Source organism: Cebus imitator, unplaced genomic scaffold (genome assembly GCF_001604975.1).
Source record: "Cebus imitator isolate Cc_AM_T3 unplaced genomic scaffold, Cebus_imitator-1.0 Scaffold584, whole genome shotgun sequence".
Classification (NCBI taxonomy): domain Eukaryota; kingdom Metazoa; phylum Chordata; class Mammalia; order Primates; family Cebidae; genus Cebus; species Cebus imitator.
In genome coordinates, this window is record NW_016107899.1 from 290,500 (window position 1) to 307,826 (window position 17,327).

Genomic DNA, 17,327 nt, shown 5'->3' on the forward strand with positions numbered 1-17,327 from the left:
TTTTTGCTACTATAAGCAAAGGATATTGGCAGCCATAAGAAAGCTGCTATTTTATACAAAGACCACTTCTAACTCAAGAGAGGTGAATTTACATGTGTTAAAAATGATGAAAGAATGGTGATGAACAAGTAGATAAATATCGGATAGCTAAGCAGATAACAAAAATGTCATGCTTTGTCCCTTTATATTTCCCTTTTGTTGTATGTTTTTAAGTAGATTCATAGAATTGAAACTGATTCATTCACAGAATTGAATAAACAGACTTATAGAATCTCTTCAAACAATAAAATAATCGATTACGTACCTCTTCTGTATTAACAATAAGCTTGGCTAAGAAGAGACGGATATTTAATGGAACTATTGGATTTCCCAGTTTGCCATGGAGAAATTTCATCCAAGGAGGAAGATCCCTTAGCACCGACTCCTGAAATAAAACACTCAAAATTACCTTAAAAAGTGAAATGAAATAATCTTACATTTTGATATTATGAGAAAACAATGACAAAGTAAGACATGAAAAACAAAAAATCACGTATATTTGATAAGCAGTTTGGTTTGGTCTTCAATATTAAAAGTTCGTTCTCAATATGACGCCAATGAATAGCATAAACAGCACCTCTTCTCCTGGAGGTGGGCCCACGCTTCTGTGCATGTGCTTCACCAGGGCAGTCAGGGGCGCCATGCACTCGTGCCGATTGAGCTCATCCATTTCCAGCTCCAGCACGTCAGCATGCACTGCAGGGTCCTGCTGCTCCTGTGAAAAGGAGGGCCCAGGAGGGCAGAAAGTGTGGTTAACATTCAGTGGACGTGGCAGTGGAAGTGGGAGGCTCTTTCTGGGGCAACAGCATATAACACTTAGGTAACAATGATAATTTGGTAGTAATATCAAATACATTCACTATACAATTAATACATAGAAAGGATTTCATGTCTTCCTTACATCCCAGGTACATAGTCCCCTTGCCCCGTCTGCCGAGTTACTCCACAGGGTGGCTCCTGGGTCAGATGTCTCTGCTAAACTGTCTTCTGGCCCCCATCTATGGTCACTCCCCAGGATGGCTCCTCAGGTCAGATGTCTCTGCTATGTTGATCCCTGACCTGTCTGTATGGTCACTCCCCAGGGGTGCACCTCAGGCCAGAGCAACTTTGCTAGGTTGACCCCTGATCTCTCACTTCCTTCTGTGCTGATGATCTAACTGTTGAATCTACAGAATAAAAGGCTAGGAATTAGATTATGGAAAATTCTCCAGATTAACTCTGTACTCTGAGGGCTGACAATGGACAGGGAACTGGCTTCCTGTAGTAAAAGTAAGGCACAGCTGTGACCCCCTTTCTTCACAAACATCAACAATATTCTTTCAGTACGTGAAATGTGATCATCCGTCTCCGAAAACGACCAATGGTAGGTCTAGAGTCTTGGGAGCTATATGAATAGCTCTGAACTCCGGTTGAGAAATCAAATTGACTCATTTCCTCACTCAGGGTACTGTCTGCCAAATATGACAGAGAAGACATATAGTAAGGACCATCTGAAATATAAATAAGGAGAAAATTACATGTATTCAAACATAATCAGCAAGAAATGTACTTCTCTAAGCTCAAATGATATTAAAATTCAAGGGCATTTTAATCTAAGGTTTTCATCAACCCTGTGATTATTAACCCATTATCCAGATTAACAAAGCAGAAAGGAAATGGGGAAGAGATTTCATTTTGTTTTTGTTGTTATCAAGCAGTTATTGTCACAGACAAGGAAATTGTTATACCGATCCAATTTGGCATATGATTAACAAATTTTCTTTGCATTTAAAACTTTGATGGTGTACATTTTGCCCATTAAATCTAACATAAATGTGGGAAGAAATATTACTGAAAAGTAGCTGATCCAAAGTATCTAAGGAATTCAGAAAACTAGTCCAAATTTTATTCTTATGTCAAGAAATGGTGATAAAAGCTATGAAGAAAAATTAAGCGAAAAACAAGAAGAATACAGAGGGATAGAGGGTTAATTTTAAATAGAGAGGCCAGGAAGAGTCTACTTCAGGGGTTGACATTAAACAAAACGTCATGAGGTATGCTGATAGCTGGGTTGAGGGTATTAGAGGAAACAGCAAGTGGAAATGACCTGGAGCAAAAGCAAGCCTGGCACCCACAAGGCACAGGCAGGGGCCATCTGCCAGAGTGAACAGGAAGGAGGGCACCAGGGGAGGGGGTTGGCAGGTGAGGGGCTGTGGGCAGCTCTGTCCTGAGGGAGATGGGAAGCCACTGTGAGGTTGGGAACAGAAGAGTGGCTAGAAAGGACTTGTATTCTAATATACGTTTCTGAATATATCCAAATAACATACAAATAAAATCTATATGCAAACAATAAGACACCAAACTAATTTTGTACTTTTAAAAAAGTGTAACATATCTGAGCCCATCTGGTCACTCTGAGATCTTTTTATGCAGTTAAGTTTAGCTAAGTACATTTCTTTTAATATAATTCAATTTGCCACTTAAAATATTTTTCAAACTCAATTTCAATGTTTTAGAGTACTTATTTTCTATTTACATAAAAAATACCTCACTCCTCTATTTGTCTTAGAGCAAAACAAAACAAAACAACAAAAGCACCCATCAATTTGAATCGTTTCTCATGATTTTGAAAACACCCTACCTGAATCCCCACTTGCTGCTCCTCTGGCTTCTTTTCTAATTTCAATGTACTTTTTCCTTCTCTCCATAGGAATCTGTTAGGCAGCACAAACAAACAATGCACAACATTTTATAATCAGTCATACTTTTTATGTTTTAGTAGCAATCTGGCAAAAAAAGATTATAAATTTTTAAACAAAACAAAAAAATGTAAAACAAAACAAATTAAAAAGCACTCAAAAATAACCTCAAAATAAGACCACTAAGCATCCCCTAAGAAAAGCCCTTCCTGTAGACTCCCAAAGAACTCAGCCAGGTACTTGCCCTCCATCTCAGCTCTGGTATAGCTCACTGGACAGTGTGTACTAGGCTCTTATACCTGACTGCTTACAAATTTATCTCTGACCCTCAATTTCTTCAAATCTACAGTTATGATATATCATAGTACCTTATATCGTTGTAACATATAGCAAGTATCTACACACTTAATAAACTGGCTAACTTTGTTTCTTTTAACATATGGCTAGAAAACAATCCTAGTCTTGTTCCGAAAGTGTTGGCAGGAAGTCACCACTCACATGTAGTAATGAAGCACTAAGACATGGTAGAGGTCAGCAGTTGTGGTCAAAGTACAGGCCATGGTGGATGAGCTCAGCTCTCTGCCCACCTTCCCATTTCCAATGGGTGGTGAAGGCAGCAACCACAACATTCTCACCAACTGCCCAATTGCTGAGGATGGCATGTCAATCTGAGCTTGGCTAAAACAAGCCTTGTCCTATCTGCCAGAGCATTCCAGTTAACCCATGACTTTCCTGTGATCCTACCATGTTGCCCAAGCAATACCACAGTAAGGATCTCAACTTCTTTGGTTGCAGTAATTCACTAAGAAAAACTTCTGGGATACGTCCTAACAGTTCCTTTTCCTGGGACTGTCATTCCTTCCCATGTCAGGAGATGAAAAAGTCAAGTTCTGACAAATTTTGTAGTTGCCTAAGATTGTACCTCCCGCTAAAATTGCCAATTTTTGTAGAAACTACCTGAAACCACCAGTGTTTGTTAAAAGCTGACTCAAATATTGGCAATTTAACATGTTTGACATAGTATGTTTTTCTTTGTGAGCACTTGACAAAGCTTTTTTTAACCTAGAACACTGAAAATTTCACTCACCTCAACTTCTACAGGAAAATTGTAGCGGTGCTTCAGGTCTATCAGATTTTCAAAAATAAGCAAGTTCTGTGGATACAAAGAAGAATGTAAAAATATCTGAATGGTGAAGATCCTCACAACTGATGTTACTTTAGAATTAATGCTATTTAATAGTTCATGGAAAAGCACTCCAGCTTTAAATGTAACTATGAAGAACTAAAAGAATCACATCTTCAACATAAGATGGTGCAAATTATGATATAACTTTAACTGATGTAATCTAACTTTTGAACTCCTACAATAGTGCACACCTTAGAAGAGGCCTACCTTTTCTGGTTTTTCACTAAACAGAAACCCTTGGTAAAATTTTAACTCATTGAAGACACAGCAGATGACAGATATGGCGCAGTTGTATGCTGCACAATGGTAAAGTCTTCTCCTCTCCAGCAGCTGATTCTCTCCTGCCATGTTCTCTGTAAATGCGTCATAGCACAATCTGCAGAGTAGATCCAGGTGACAAATCAATTCACCACAACATGGCAATCACTGCTCCATCCCAACAATGCCAGATAACAGGACCTAATGCTGTTCAGCCTTTCTTATCAAGCTTGTGCCAGGCAGAGTACTGGGCACTGAGAATATGAAAAGGAGCATGTCACCCATCTCATAGCAAGGACAGCATACTGTACATACATGGATCTCAACACACAGTGGTCAGTGAGGTAACAGCATCAAGTGCAGTAAGTAAAGAGATAAGGAAGCAAGGAGTATGGATAACAGCCTAGTCATGACTGATGTCATTCACTGGCAAGGTAAGATAGCACTAGGTAAGAGGAGGGTAATAATGAGTTTGTTTGGATATGAGACACAGCAAAGTCTGTGTTCAATATTTACTACGAGGAAAACTTCATTAAAAGCAAGTTTTAGAGAAAATACATTTGATTACTTTTGTGTTTTTTAGAATGCCTGTTAAAAAAACGTTTACTATTCCTTTAATTTCACATGACAAAAAAAAAAAAAAAAAAAAAAAAAAAAAAAATATATATATATATATATATATATATATATATATATATATATTTTCTACATCTTTTCTTACTGAAAATCACCAAAAATATATCAAGCTATTCAAGGGGAAATATAGCAGGGAAAGAAACAGTAAAAGAAAAAGTTTTATTCTTTGTAAAAGATTAGTGCAAGATAAAACAACTGTTATTCAATAATACCCTAAATTAAAGTTCACCTAAGTAGTTTATAGATAAGAAAACTATAAAAGCTCAGTATCTAAATAAAATATTTATCCACATTATATACACGCATAAAAATATATTTACCCAAAGCACTGAGAAATACAATAGAATCCAAACTTAAGTAAAATCTTACTTAATCAGTGTCTTTGTAAGTTCATTTCCTTCTGTAATACAGGAGCCATGGAAAGCTTGATTAATTTTAGATTCCTTAGCGTGAACATCATCTTTGGGAAGACGAGAATACATCACATCTAGCATCTTATAGTAGCCCATCTTCTTGGTGATTTGAGTATCAAACGTAGATTCATTCAGCTTAGAAAAGGTAACAAATAATTATATTTGGTCTTATTAAGCATGAAATAGATCTTATTAAACATATCAAATTTAATGCTTAATATCCTTTAGACAGAATTTTAACAGTCAAAAATGCTAAATCACTTCAGTAAGAGAGTGTGCAATTGTCCAGGGTCTAGAACACAGATAGAAACATTAATATGTTACACTGGGTGAAGCAAGAAATAATGCATGACATCCAAACAGTGAGCCAAGGGTAGAAAATGTTTGCAGAAAATCTTACTGAAGATATGGGAACAGCAGGTGAAAATCCAACATATTAAGACACAAAATTCTCAGCTATTTTGAAGTTTGCTTTAACAATGTGGCATCTGGGTATTCACAGGATTTCCCAACAAGATTCCGAGGGAGGCTGAATGATACATCCCACCCTCGCCCTATGAAAGGTATCCAAAAGATGCCCTCATCCCTGAATCTTTTGAATACAACCTCCTCATGCGGCAAAAAAGGGACTTCACAGACAAAATTTAGTTAAGGGCCTTGTGATGAGATTATTTTGGATTGTTCAGGTGGATAGACCCTAAATAAGATCACAGGCAACCTCGTAAGAAGGATGTGTAGGGAGATTAAATAGACAGGAAATGAAAATGTGACCAGGGAGGAAGACACCAGAGTGATACAGCACAAGCTAAGCAATGCTGGCAGCCCCCAGAACCTGGAAGAGGCCAGGAACAGCTCTCCCCTGAGTCCCCAGAGCAAGCATCGCCCTGACAACACTGTGATGTCATCCCAGTGAAACTGATTCCAGATCTCCAGCAGCCAGAAGTATAAGAGAATACATCTCTGTTGTTCTCAACACCAAATTTGCCTAAGTTGTTACAGAAGCCACAGGAAATAAATGCAGATGCCATGCAGTCTGTTATGTGGCACACTCCTCAAGCGGCAGAGGCCATGTGACTGAGCACACAGCAGTGTCTAAGCACACAAGTCAAGTAAGCTGCTCACTTCTTATCACTATTTTTAACTGATTAAGGCATATGATACCTTTGTAAACCTGGACTTCAATACATCAATGGCATCCACCACAATTCTGCTGAAGAATTCCCTCAAAGCATCCAGGCTACAGTGAGACAACAGAGTGAGAAGGGAACGATCCACAAAGGACTGGCGTGTGAAACTTAGGCGGGGGTCGTCCTTCCTGAACATTTCGTATACACTTTCCAGAAGGGCTACTTGTGTAATGCATGAACCCCTAAGAAAACAAGATAAAATTACTGCTTTGAAGAGGAACTTTGAATGCCTACTACATAAGAGGCAAAATAAACAATAATGATTACAAATTACAAAAATAACTTTAAGGATTACATATATGTAAAATCCACAAAATACAAGAAACATTCGTACATGAACCATATTGCTTTTATTCACTCCCCAAAATATTCAAATCAAATGTGGTCACTGAAAATAAGATTATTTTCATTTACTTTCAAGTTTGGTCTTGCTTAAAGAACATCTGGAAGTCTCTGGAAGAATCTCAAGCCTAAAAATGGTCACATTTACAGGACATAAAACTCAGCAGTTATGATTTTAAAATTCTAGTTTCTCCCCACCAATGAACCACCATTGCTATTTCCCAAACAGGAATATACCTATCTGGTCCTTTATTCACTCACCTGAAAAATAACATATTTGAATAATCGTCTATAAAGTTTTGTCTATAAATCTACAAATTAAGAATGGAGTTAGTATCCTCATCTATAAAAATAAGAGGGTTAAGACTAAATAACCATTAAAATCCTGATGCCATGAAGTTAGATAACCAGGGCAAAAATATTAGATTCAGAAGATAACTCAGTCATAAAAAGACTGCAGGACACTACTAGATGCCACACAGGCTTTGCAAGGTTCATCTAGGCACTATAATGGACTGAATGCTTATGACTCCACAAATTCCTGACCCCCAATGTGATTTATTAGGAGGTAAGGCTGCTAGGAAGTTACCAGAACCCTTATATAAGAGGCACCACAGGCCAGGCGCGGTGGCTCATGCCCGTAATCCCAGCTACTTGGCAGGCTGAGGCAGGAGAATTGCTTGAATTGCTAGAATCCAGAAGGCAGAGGTTGCAGTAGGCTGAGATCGCACCATGGCACTCTAGTGTGGGCAACAAGAGACAAATTCCGTCTCAAAAAAAGAGGCCCTAGAGAATTCCATGCCCCTTCTACCATGAATGACTCAGAGAGAAGGTGCTGCCTATGAATCAGGAAGTGGGCTGTCATTAGACACCATGTCTACTGGCAGTTCATTCTTGGACTTCCCAGCCTCCAGAACCATGAGAAATGCATTTCTTTTGTTTATAGGAAACCCACTCTGTGCTATTTTGCTACAGTAGCTGAAAGGAATAACACAGCCACCATCCTGGCCTCATTTTCTCTAGAGGAACTTTCCAATAGCAAGCACAGTAGAGATGCACATAGGTTCTAGTCTTAAAACATTAAAACATCTCTTACATAAAAAGCTAGGATGGTAAAAAGAAGCAAAATAAAAAGAGCAAAGACCTAATTTTATAAATGGGCCCATAGCTGGTTTTAGCAAAAAATAAATGCAAATTAAATATATAAAAATATATCCAACTTCACTCATAACAAAGAAAAATTTTATTTTCTTCACTCATAATAAAAGAAAGTAACAAGGGGAAAGACCCCTTCTCACCTATAAATTGGAAAAAAAACAAATATTTCACAATGTTGGCCAGACAGTGGTAAAACAGATACTCTAGTACACTACGAATAAGGGAGGAATTCAAATAATACAGCTCCAAAAGAAGCAATACAGAGATATCTGGCAAAATTACAAATGCACTTGCCTTTTCATCTGCATTTAGGAATCGACCCCAAAGATATATGGACAAATACATGACAATATAAATAAACAGCTATTCACTGTGGCATTATTACTACTTTTAAGAAATATTTTTGTAACAATGGGGTTCTGCTACATTGCCCAGGCTGGTCTCAAATTCCTGGGTTCAAGTGATCTTCCTGTCTCAGCCTCCCAAAGCACTGGGATTACAGGCATATGCCACCACATCTGGCTTCCCTGTGGCATTATGTTTAACAGCAGAAGATTGAACCCAGAAGTCCACTGATAAAAGGTTGCCTTAAAATACTATAATACTTCTTTGCAACAAAGAATTAAACACTAATTTTTAATAAAAAAAGAATGAGGAGGCTCTCTATGTGCTGATAGGGAATGATCTATACAAGACACAGGTGGAAGAGATAGGAAGGTGAAGAGGTAAAAGAAGAATGAGAGAAGGGCCAGAGATGGAAGAAAGACCCTCTGCAATGCAGCTCATTACAGCTTTGATTTTAGACATGTAAATATCTTACATGTTCAAAAAGAAACTAGAGTCAAGAAAAAACAAAATTTCTAAACTTTGAAAATTAATTAAATTAGCATTACTAATTGGTGTAAGAACCACAAAAAACTACATCAAATGATTTTAGAACACAAAATTTTACTGTAGCTCCTTAGATGGCATATTCTAAAAAAATTATAGCTAAAATGAAAAATTTAAACTTCATCTAGATGTCACTATTCTATGTAATAATACTGGTATTGTCATTTTTAAAAGTGTATATTGTAAAGCCATTGAGTAATTACAGAGTATCAGTGGAAACAACATTAGAAAGGAAAAAAGAATAAGATGCACAGTGTAAAGGAACAAGAAAAGAAGTTACATTAAAATCCTATAAAACAAACAAACAAAAAAGAATAAGAAAATAAATTTAATAGTAAAAAATTTGGTCGTCTTTTATTTCTCTTTGTTTATTTTTTTCAGGCGCCCTGGTCTTGTTCCCAATCTCAGGAGGAAGCATGCAGTCCTTCACTATTACGTATTTTGTTGGCTATTGGTTTTTCATAGACAGCCTTTGTCAGTTTTATCACGAATAGGTATGGTAGTTTATCAAGTGATTGCCTGCATCTACTAAAATTATAATGTGTTTTTTGTCCTTTATTCTATTAATATGGTATCTACGACTGATTCCCAGATAGAAAAGCACATGGACATAGGGAGGGGAGCATCACACACTGGGGTATGATGGGTGGAGGGGGAAGGGGAGGGACAGCAGTGGGTGGAGAGGTTGGGGAAAGAGAATATGGGGAGAAATGCCAGATATAGGTTACAGGGGGATGGAGGCAGCGAACCACCTTGCCATGTATGTACCTATGCAACAATCCTGCATGATCCGCACGTGTACCCCAGAACCTAAAGTACAATTAAAAAAAAAAAAAAAAAAAATTTGCATTCTTATAATAAACACCAATAGGTTATAGCATATAAAGTTTGTAAGTGTTGCTGAGTAAGTTAAAGTATCTTTAAAATTTTTTGTGTCTATATTCATGAAGGATACTTCCTGGTCTATAGTTTTCTTGTGCTTTCTCTTATGATGGTCTCACTACTGGCTTCACAAAAGAAGTTGGGAAGTGTTCCTCCTCTATATCCTGAAGGGTTTATGAACTACTGGTATGACTTCTTTTTTAAATATTTGAATTCCAAGTATGGTGGCTCACACTTGTAATCTCAGGACTTTGGGAGGCTGAGGAAGAAGAATCACCTTAGCTCAGGAGTTAAAGACCAGCCCAGGCAACTTAAGAATAACCTCTCAAATGTTTAAAAAAAAAAAAAAAAAAAAACAGGCTAGGCATGGTAGCCTGCCTGTGGTTCCAGATACCAGGCAGGCTGAGAGAAGACCATTTGAGCCCAGGAAGTCAAGGCTGCAGTGAGCAATGATTATGCCACTGCACTCCAGTATGGGCAATAGAACAAGACCCTATCTCAAAAATAATAAATGAATGAATGATAAAATTATAGATGAATGAATGATAAAATTCAATGCTAGCAGTGGACCAAGAAGGCTAATTACAAGTCTCCAGTGATTGTCTCCCCTGCAGAATCCCAAAATAAACAACTATCTACACAAAAAAGCACCTTCATTAAGAACCAAAAATCAGGTGAGTGATCACAGTACCTGGTTTTAACTTCCTATTAAGGAAAGAGGCACTGAAGAAACTAAGAAAGATAGTCTTCAATCAGCTACACCACTCCTTCCCCATCCCTCGGCAGCAGTCACACACAGGCCACGCAAGCTTTTCACTTGCGGGACGAAAAGCACAGTGACTGGGTGCTTAGCACTGGAATTCAGTACTGTCCTGTCACAGCAGAAACCAACCCAGGGCAGAATTAGCCAGCACTCACTGACAGAACATTTAGACCAGCCCTATAAGAGAACCTATATTCTGGCAAGCCCTGCCACCATGGACTAAAGTGCTTTGAGGTCCCAAATAAACCTGAAAAGCAACTAAGATGACAAAATCTGCAATTCTTGGGCAAGTCCTAGTGCTAGGCTGGGCTCAGAACCAGTCCATCTGGGGGGCACATGACCTGAGATACCAGCTGTGGCCACCATGGGAGTGCTTGGCCCTGCCTACCCCAACCCCAAGTAGTGAAGTCTGTAAGAATGAAAGTGACTCCTTTCTTCTGCTTGAGGAAAGGAAGGAGAGAGTAAAGACAGCTTTGTCTTGCAACTGGGACACCAGCTGAGCCACAGAACAGGATACCAGAAAGAATTCTGAGGCCCTTACTCACTCCAGGTTCTGGCTCCCAGGCAATTATTTTAGATACACTCTGGGCCAGACGGGAATCCATGCCTTGAAGGGAAGGACTCAGTCTGATGGGATTCATCACCTACTGACTAAAGGGTCTTTGGGTGATGAAGTATCAGTGATAACCAGGTAGTACTTGCCATGGAGCTTGGTAACACCCAGGGCCATGCAGCTTCGTGTGTGATCTAGCACATTCCCAGCTGTGGTGGCCACAGGCAGAAACCCCTTCTGCTTGAGAAAAAAAGAAGAGTAAAGGAGACTGGCATTACTTTTCATGTCTTGCAACATGAGCACAAGCTTGGCCACAGTAGGGTAACGTACCAAGCAGGCTCTTGGGATCCCCAGTTCCAGGCCTTGGCTCTTAGACGGGATTTCTGGACCTGCCCTGAGCCACAAGGGAACCCACTGCCATGAAGGGAGAGACTTAGGACTGGCAGCATTCACCAAAGCTGACTACAGAGCCTTTGAGCCTTGTGTGAAAATCAGCAGTAGCCAGGCAGTACTCACTGCAGGCCTGGGGCAATGGTGACCACAGGGAGAGACTTCCCTATTTAAGGAAAGGGGAGGGAAGAATGAAAAGGACTTGTTTTGCAGCTTGGGTCCCAGCTCAACTACAGTGGAATAGAGCACCAGGTAGATTCCTACAGTTTCCAACTCTAAGCCTGACCCATAGATGGCATCTCTGGACCCACCTGGAGCCAGGGGGAAATCACCATCTTGAAAGAAAGGACACAAGACTGGCTAGATTTGCCTGCTGCTCCTTGTAGAGCCACTGGGCCTTGAATGAACATACGCAGTCGCCAGGCAGTGGTCACTGCAGGCCGTTAGTGAGACCCAGTGCAGTACAGTGCAGTGCAGTGCAGAGCCAGTACTGTGCTGTGCTTCAGGTGTGATTCCACGCAGTCCTAGGTGGCTACAGAGGTGCTCGTACCACCCTTCCCCCAGCTACAGGCAGCTCAGCACAGAAAGACTCCGTTTGTTTGAGAAAAGTAAGTAAAGGGAACAAGAGTCTCTGCCTGGTAATCCAGGGAATTTTCCAAGGTCTTAACCAAGACCACAAAGACCACCAAGGTGGTACATCTGTAAGTTTATAAGAACCACAGTGTGGGCTTGGGGTGCCTCCTACAGCAGATTATGACACAGGGTGGCCTCTAAAGCAATTATGGCTGCAGTCACCAAAGACTTAGATCACACCCACAAGTCTCTTCAAACACCTAGAAAGCCTTCCCAAGAAGGAAGCATATAAACCAGTCCAGAAGACTACAATAAATACTTAAATGTGGGCCGGGCGCGGTGGCTCACGCCTGTAATCCCAGCACTTTGCGAGGCCAAGGCGGGTGGATCACGAGGTCAAGAGATCGAGACCATCCTGGTCAACATGGTGAAACCCCGTCTCTACTAAAAATACAAAAAATCAGCTGGGCATGGTGGCACGTGCCTGTAATCCCAGCTACTCAGGAGGCTGAGGCAGGAGAATTGCCTGAACCCAGGAGGCGGAGGCTGCGGTGAGCCGAGATGGCGCCATTGCACTCCAGCCTGGGTAACGAGAGCAAAACTCCGTCTCAAAAAAAACCTAAATGTTTAATGCCCTGACATCAGTGAACATCCACAAGCATCAAAACCCAGCCAAGAAAACATGACTACACCAAATGAACTAAATATGGCATCAAGACCAATCCAAGAGAGACAGAGATATGTGACCTTTCAGATGAAGAATTCAAGATAGCTATTTTGACGAAGGCCAACAAAATTCAAGATAACACAGACAAGGAATTCAGAATCCTATCAGATAAATTTAACAAAGAGAATGAAAAAATTAAAAAGAATCAAGCAGAAATTCTGAATCTGAAAAATGCAAACAACATTCTGCAGAATGCACTGGAGTCTCCTAAAAGCAGAACTGATGGGACTGGGCACGATGGCTCACGCCTGTAATCCCAGCACTTTGGGAGGCTGAAGCGGGCATGGTGAAACCCCATCTCTACTAAAAATACAAAAATTAGCTGGGCATGGTGGCTTATGCCTATAGTAATCCCACCTACTCCGGAGGCTGAGGCATGAGAATTGCTTTAACTCCAGAGGTGGAGGTTGCAGTGAGCAGAGATCACGCCACTGGAATCCAGTCTGGGAGACAGAGGGAGACTCCACTTCCAAAAAAAAAAAAAAAGCCAGGCACAGGGACTCACGCCTGCAATCCCAGCACTTTGGGAGGCCAAGGCAAGCAGACCACAAGGTCAAGAGATCAAGACCAGCCTAACCAACATGAAGCCCCGTCTCTACTAAAAGTACAAAAATTAGCTGGGTGTCGTGCCGCACGCCTGTAGTTCCAGCTACTCAAGAGGCTGAGGCAGGAGAATCACTTGAACCCAGGAGGCAGAGGTTGCAGTGAGCCGACACTGAGCCACTGCACTCCAGTATGGGTGACAGAGCAAGACCCGGTCTCAAAAAAAGAAAAAAGCAGAACTGATCAAGCAGAAGGATTAGTGAACAGGAAGACAGGCTACTTGAAAATACACAGAGGGAACAAAAGAAAAAAGAATAGAAAACAATGAAGCACACCAACAGGATCTAGACAATAGCCTCAAAAGGTCAAGTCTAAGACTTATTGGTCTTAAATAGATGGTAGAGGGAGATAGGGGTAGAAAGTTTTTTCAAAGGTATAATAACAACAGAACTTTCCAAGCCTTATTGAGAAAGACATCAATATTCAAGTATAAGAAGGTTACAGAACACCAAGCAGATTTAACCCAAATACAACTACCTCAAGGCATTTAACAACCAATCATCCAGAAGTCGAAAATAAAGAATACTAAAAGAAGTAAGGGGAAAGAAATGAGTAACACACAAAGGAGTACCAATACGTCTGGTCTGGCAGCAGACTTCTGGGTGGAAACTTTGTAGGCCAGGACAGAGTGGCACAACATACTTAAGATGTTGAAGGAAAATAACCCTTTATTTCTACAACAGTATATCCTATAAAAATATACTTCAAGCATGAAGACTTTCCTCGAAAACAAAAACTAAAGGAATTTATCAACACCAGAAAAGAAATGCTACAAGAAATTATGAAAGGAGTTGTTTTTTGTTTGCTTTGAGGCAGCATTTTCCTCTTGTTGCCCAGGCTGGAGTGCAGTGGCACAACCTCCGCTCACTGCAACCTCACCTCCCATGTTCAACCAAGTCTCCTGCCCCAACCTCCTAAGGAGCTAGGACTACAGGTGCCCAGTACCACACCTGGCTAATTTTTTGTATTTTTAGTAGAGACAGGGTTTCATCATGTTGGCCAGGCTGGTCTCGAACCCCTGACCTCAGGTTATCCACCTGCCTTGGCCTCCCAAAGTGCTGGGATTACAGACATGAGCCACCACTCCTGGCCACAAGTTCTTTAATATGAAATAAAAGGACATTAATGAGCAATAAGCAATCACCTAAGGGATAAAACTCACTAATAGGTACAAAGAAAACCACAGAATAGTATAACACTGTAATTGTGGGATGTAAACTACTTATATTTTGAGTAGAAAGACTAAAAAGATAAATTTATCAAAAATAACTTTTCCAGACATAGCATAATAAGGTATAACTTGAAACAGCAAAAAAATTAAAAAGTGGAAGATGAGGTTAAAGTACAGAATTTTTATTAGTTTTCTCTCTCAGTGTTCAGCTGTTAGTGGTTTAAAATAATGGATTATATGGTATTATTTGCAAGCCTCACAGTAACCATAAATCAAAAATAAGATACAACAAATAAAAAGCAAGAAATTAAAACACACAACCCGAGAAAATCAGCTTCAATAAAAGGAAGACAGGAAGGGAAGAAGGGAGAAAAAACCACAAATCGACCAGAAAGCAAGTAACAAATGGTAGAAGTAAGCCCTCACTTAGCAGGAACAACACTGAATGTAAATGGACTAAACTGTCTAATAAAAATAGAGTGGCTAAATGAATTAAGTAAAAAAAAAAACAAAAAACAAAAAAAACAAATGATCTGCTGCCTACAAGAAACACACTTCACCTATAAAGACACACGTAGACTGAAAACAAAGGGATGGAAAAAGATATTTCATGCCAATGGAAACCAAAATAGAGCCGAACCTATACTTACAACAGACAAACTAGATTTCAAGACAAACATTATAAAAAGTGATTTTTTAAAGTCATTATACAGTGATTAAGGGGTCAATTCAGCAAGAGGATATAACGACTGTAAATTACACCCATCACTACGGCACCCAGATATATAATAGCAAATATTACAGCTAAAGAGAGAGAGAGAGAGAGAGCACAATGTAACAATAGCTGGAGATTTCAACACCCCGCTTGCAGGACTGGACAGAACTTCCAGATAGAAATGTCAATGAACAAAGAAACATCATACTTAATTGGCACTACAGACTAAATGAACCTTACAGATGTTTACAGAACATTTCACTCAATAGCTGAAGAATACACATTACCCTCATAGGCACATGGATCATTCTCAAGGATAGAGCATATGTTAAGCCACAAAATAAGTCTTAAAACATTCCAAAAAATTGAAATAAGGTGGACTAAGTATGTAAATTAGTAGAGCCAGTATGAAGAACAGTATGGAGGTTACTGAAAAACCAAAAATAGACCTTGTATGATCCAGTAATATCACTGCAAGGTATATACACAAAAGAAAGGAAATCAATATATTGAAGAGGTATTTGCACTTCCATGTTTATTGCAGCACTGTTTCACAAGAGCCAAAATTTGGAAGCAACGTATGTATCCATCAACAGACAAATGTATAAAGGAAATGTGGTGCATAAACACAGTGGAGTAGCATTCAGCCATAAAAAAGGAATGAGATACTGTCATTTGCAACAACATGAATGGAACTGGAAATTAGTATGTTATGTGAAATAAGTAAGGCACAGAAAGACAATCTTTGCACGTTCTCACTTATTTGTGGGAACTAAAAAACACTGAAACAATTGAACACATACATGGAGATAGAAAACAGAAAGATAGTTACCAGAGGCTGGAGAAGTAGGAATCGCTAATGGGTACGAAAACATGGTTAGGTGGACAGCACAATAGGGTGACTACAGTCAACAACATTTTTAGGTATAATTGAGTTATTTCTAACAAAAAGAAAGGATAAACATTTGCAGAGATAAATACCTCAGTCACCCTGGCATGATTACACATTATACACCTGTATCAAAATATCCCATATACCCCTCATAAATATATACATCTATGTACCAACAAAAACAAAAATATATATTTGGGCCAATCATGGTACCTCACGCCTGTAATCCTAGCACTTTGGGAGACCATAGCAGGAGGACTGCCTGAGCTCAGGACTTGTAGACCAGCCTGGGCAACACAGCAAAACCTTGTATCTACTAAAAACACAAAAAATTAGGGTGGTGTAGTAGTGTGTGCCTGTAGTCTCAGCTACTCAAGAGGCTGAGAGACGCAAGAGTCACTTGAACCCAGGAGGCAGAGGTTGCAGTGAGGCACTGCACTCCAGCCTGGGAGACAGAGTCAGACACTGTCTGAAAAAAAAAAACAAAACAGATATATAGATAGATACAGATATAATCTCTCTCTCATGTATTTATGTTTATGCATGTTTGATAAAATTTACGAGTAAAGCTGTCTGGAGGCCAGGCACAGTGGCTCACACCTGTAATCCCAGAACTTTGGAAGTTCAAGGCAGGCAGATCACTTGAGCCCAGGAGTTCAAGATCAGCCTTGGCAGTATGGTAAAACCTTGTGTTTACAAAAAACACAAAAACTAGCCAGGTGTGGTGGTATATCCCTGTAGTCCCAGCTACTCAGGAGGCTGTAGTGGGAGGATTACTTGAGCCCAGGAGGTCAAGGCTGCAGTGAGCCTTGACCACTGCACTCTAGCCTCAATGACAGAATGAGACCATGAATTCAAAAAACAAAACAAAACAAAAATGCTATCTAGGTCTGGGATTTCCTTTACAGGAAGATTTTAAATTATTAATTCAATTTCATTACTTGCCAGAGGTGTATTTGTACTTTTTATTTTTTCTTGAGTCCATTTGGTAATTTATAACTTTCTACGAATTTGTCCATTTCACTTAAGTTGCTGAATTTGCTGGCCTAATATTTTTCATAATATTCTCTTATAATCTTCTTACAGTTTCTGAGAGGTCAGTGGTAACACCCTCCTCTTTTTATTCTTTTTTTTTTTTTTTTTTTTTTAGACAGAGTTTTGTTTTTTTTTCCCCTTTTTGAGTGCAATGGCGCGATCTCGGCTCACCGCAACCTCCGCCTCCTGGGTTCAGGCAATTCTCCTGCCTCAGCCTCCTGAGTAGCTGGGATTA

General features: G+C 39.7%; 1 protein-coding gene across 3 annotated transcripts in view; it reads right to left on the reverse strand.

The window, feature by feature from the left end:
* PRKDC (protein kinase, DNA-activated, catalytic subunit) overlaps positions 1-17,327 on the reverse strand; it is a 186,211-nt gene that overhangs the window by 79,970 nt on the left and 88,914 nt on the right. For all 3 annotated transcript variants that reach the window (XM_017516405.2, XM_017516404.2, XM_037734203.1), the window contains 8 exons: positions 6,372-6,579; positions 5,167-5,345; positions 4,111-4,279; positions 3,805-3,870; positions 2,660-2,732; positions 1,366-1,529; positions 617-754; positions 305-424 (listed from right to left, as the gene is read on the reverse strand). In XM_017516405.2, coding sequence (XP_017371894.1) covers positions 305-424; positions 617-754; positions 1,366-1,529; positions 2,660-2,732; positions 3,805-3,870; positions 4,111-4,279; positions 5,167-5,345; positions 6,372-6,579 — 1,117 coding nt within the window. The remainder of the gene's footprint in view (positions 1-304; positions 425-616; positions 755-1,365; positions 1,530-2,659; positions 2,733-3,804; positions 3,871-4,110; positions 4,280-5,166; positions 5,346-6,371; positions 6,580-17,327) is intronic.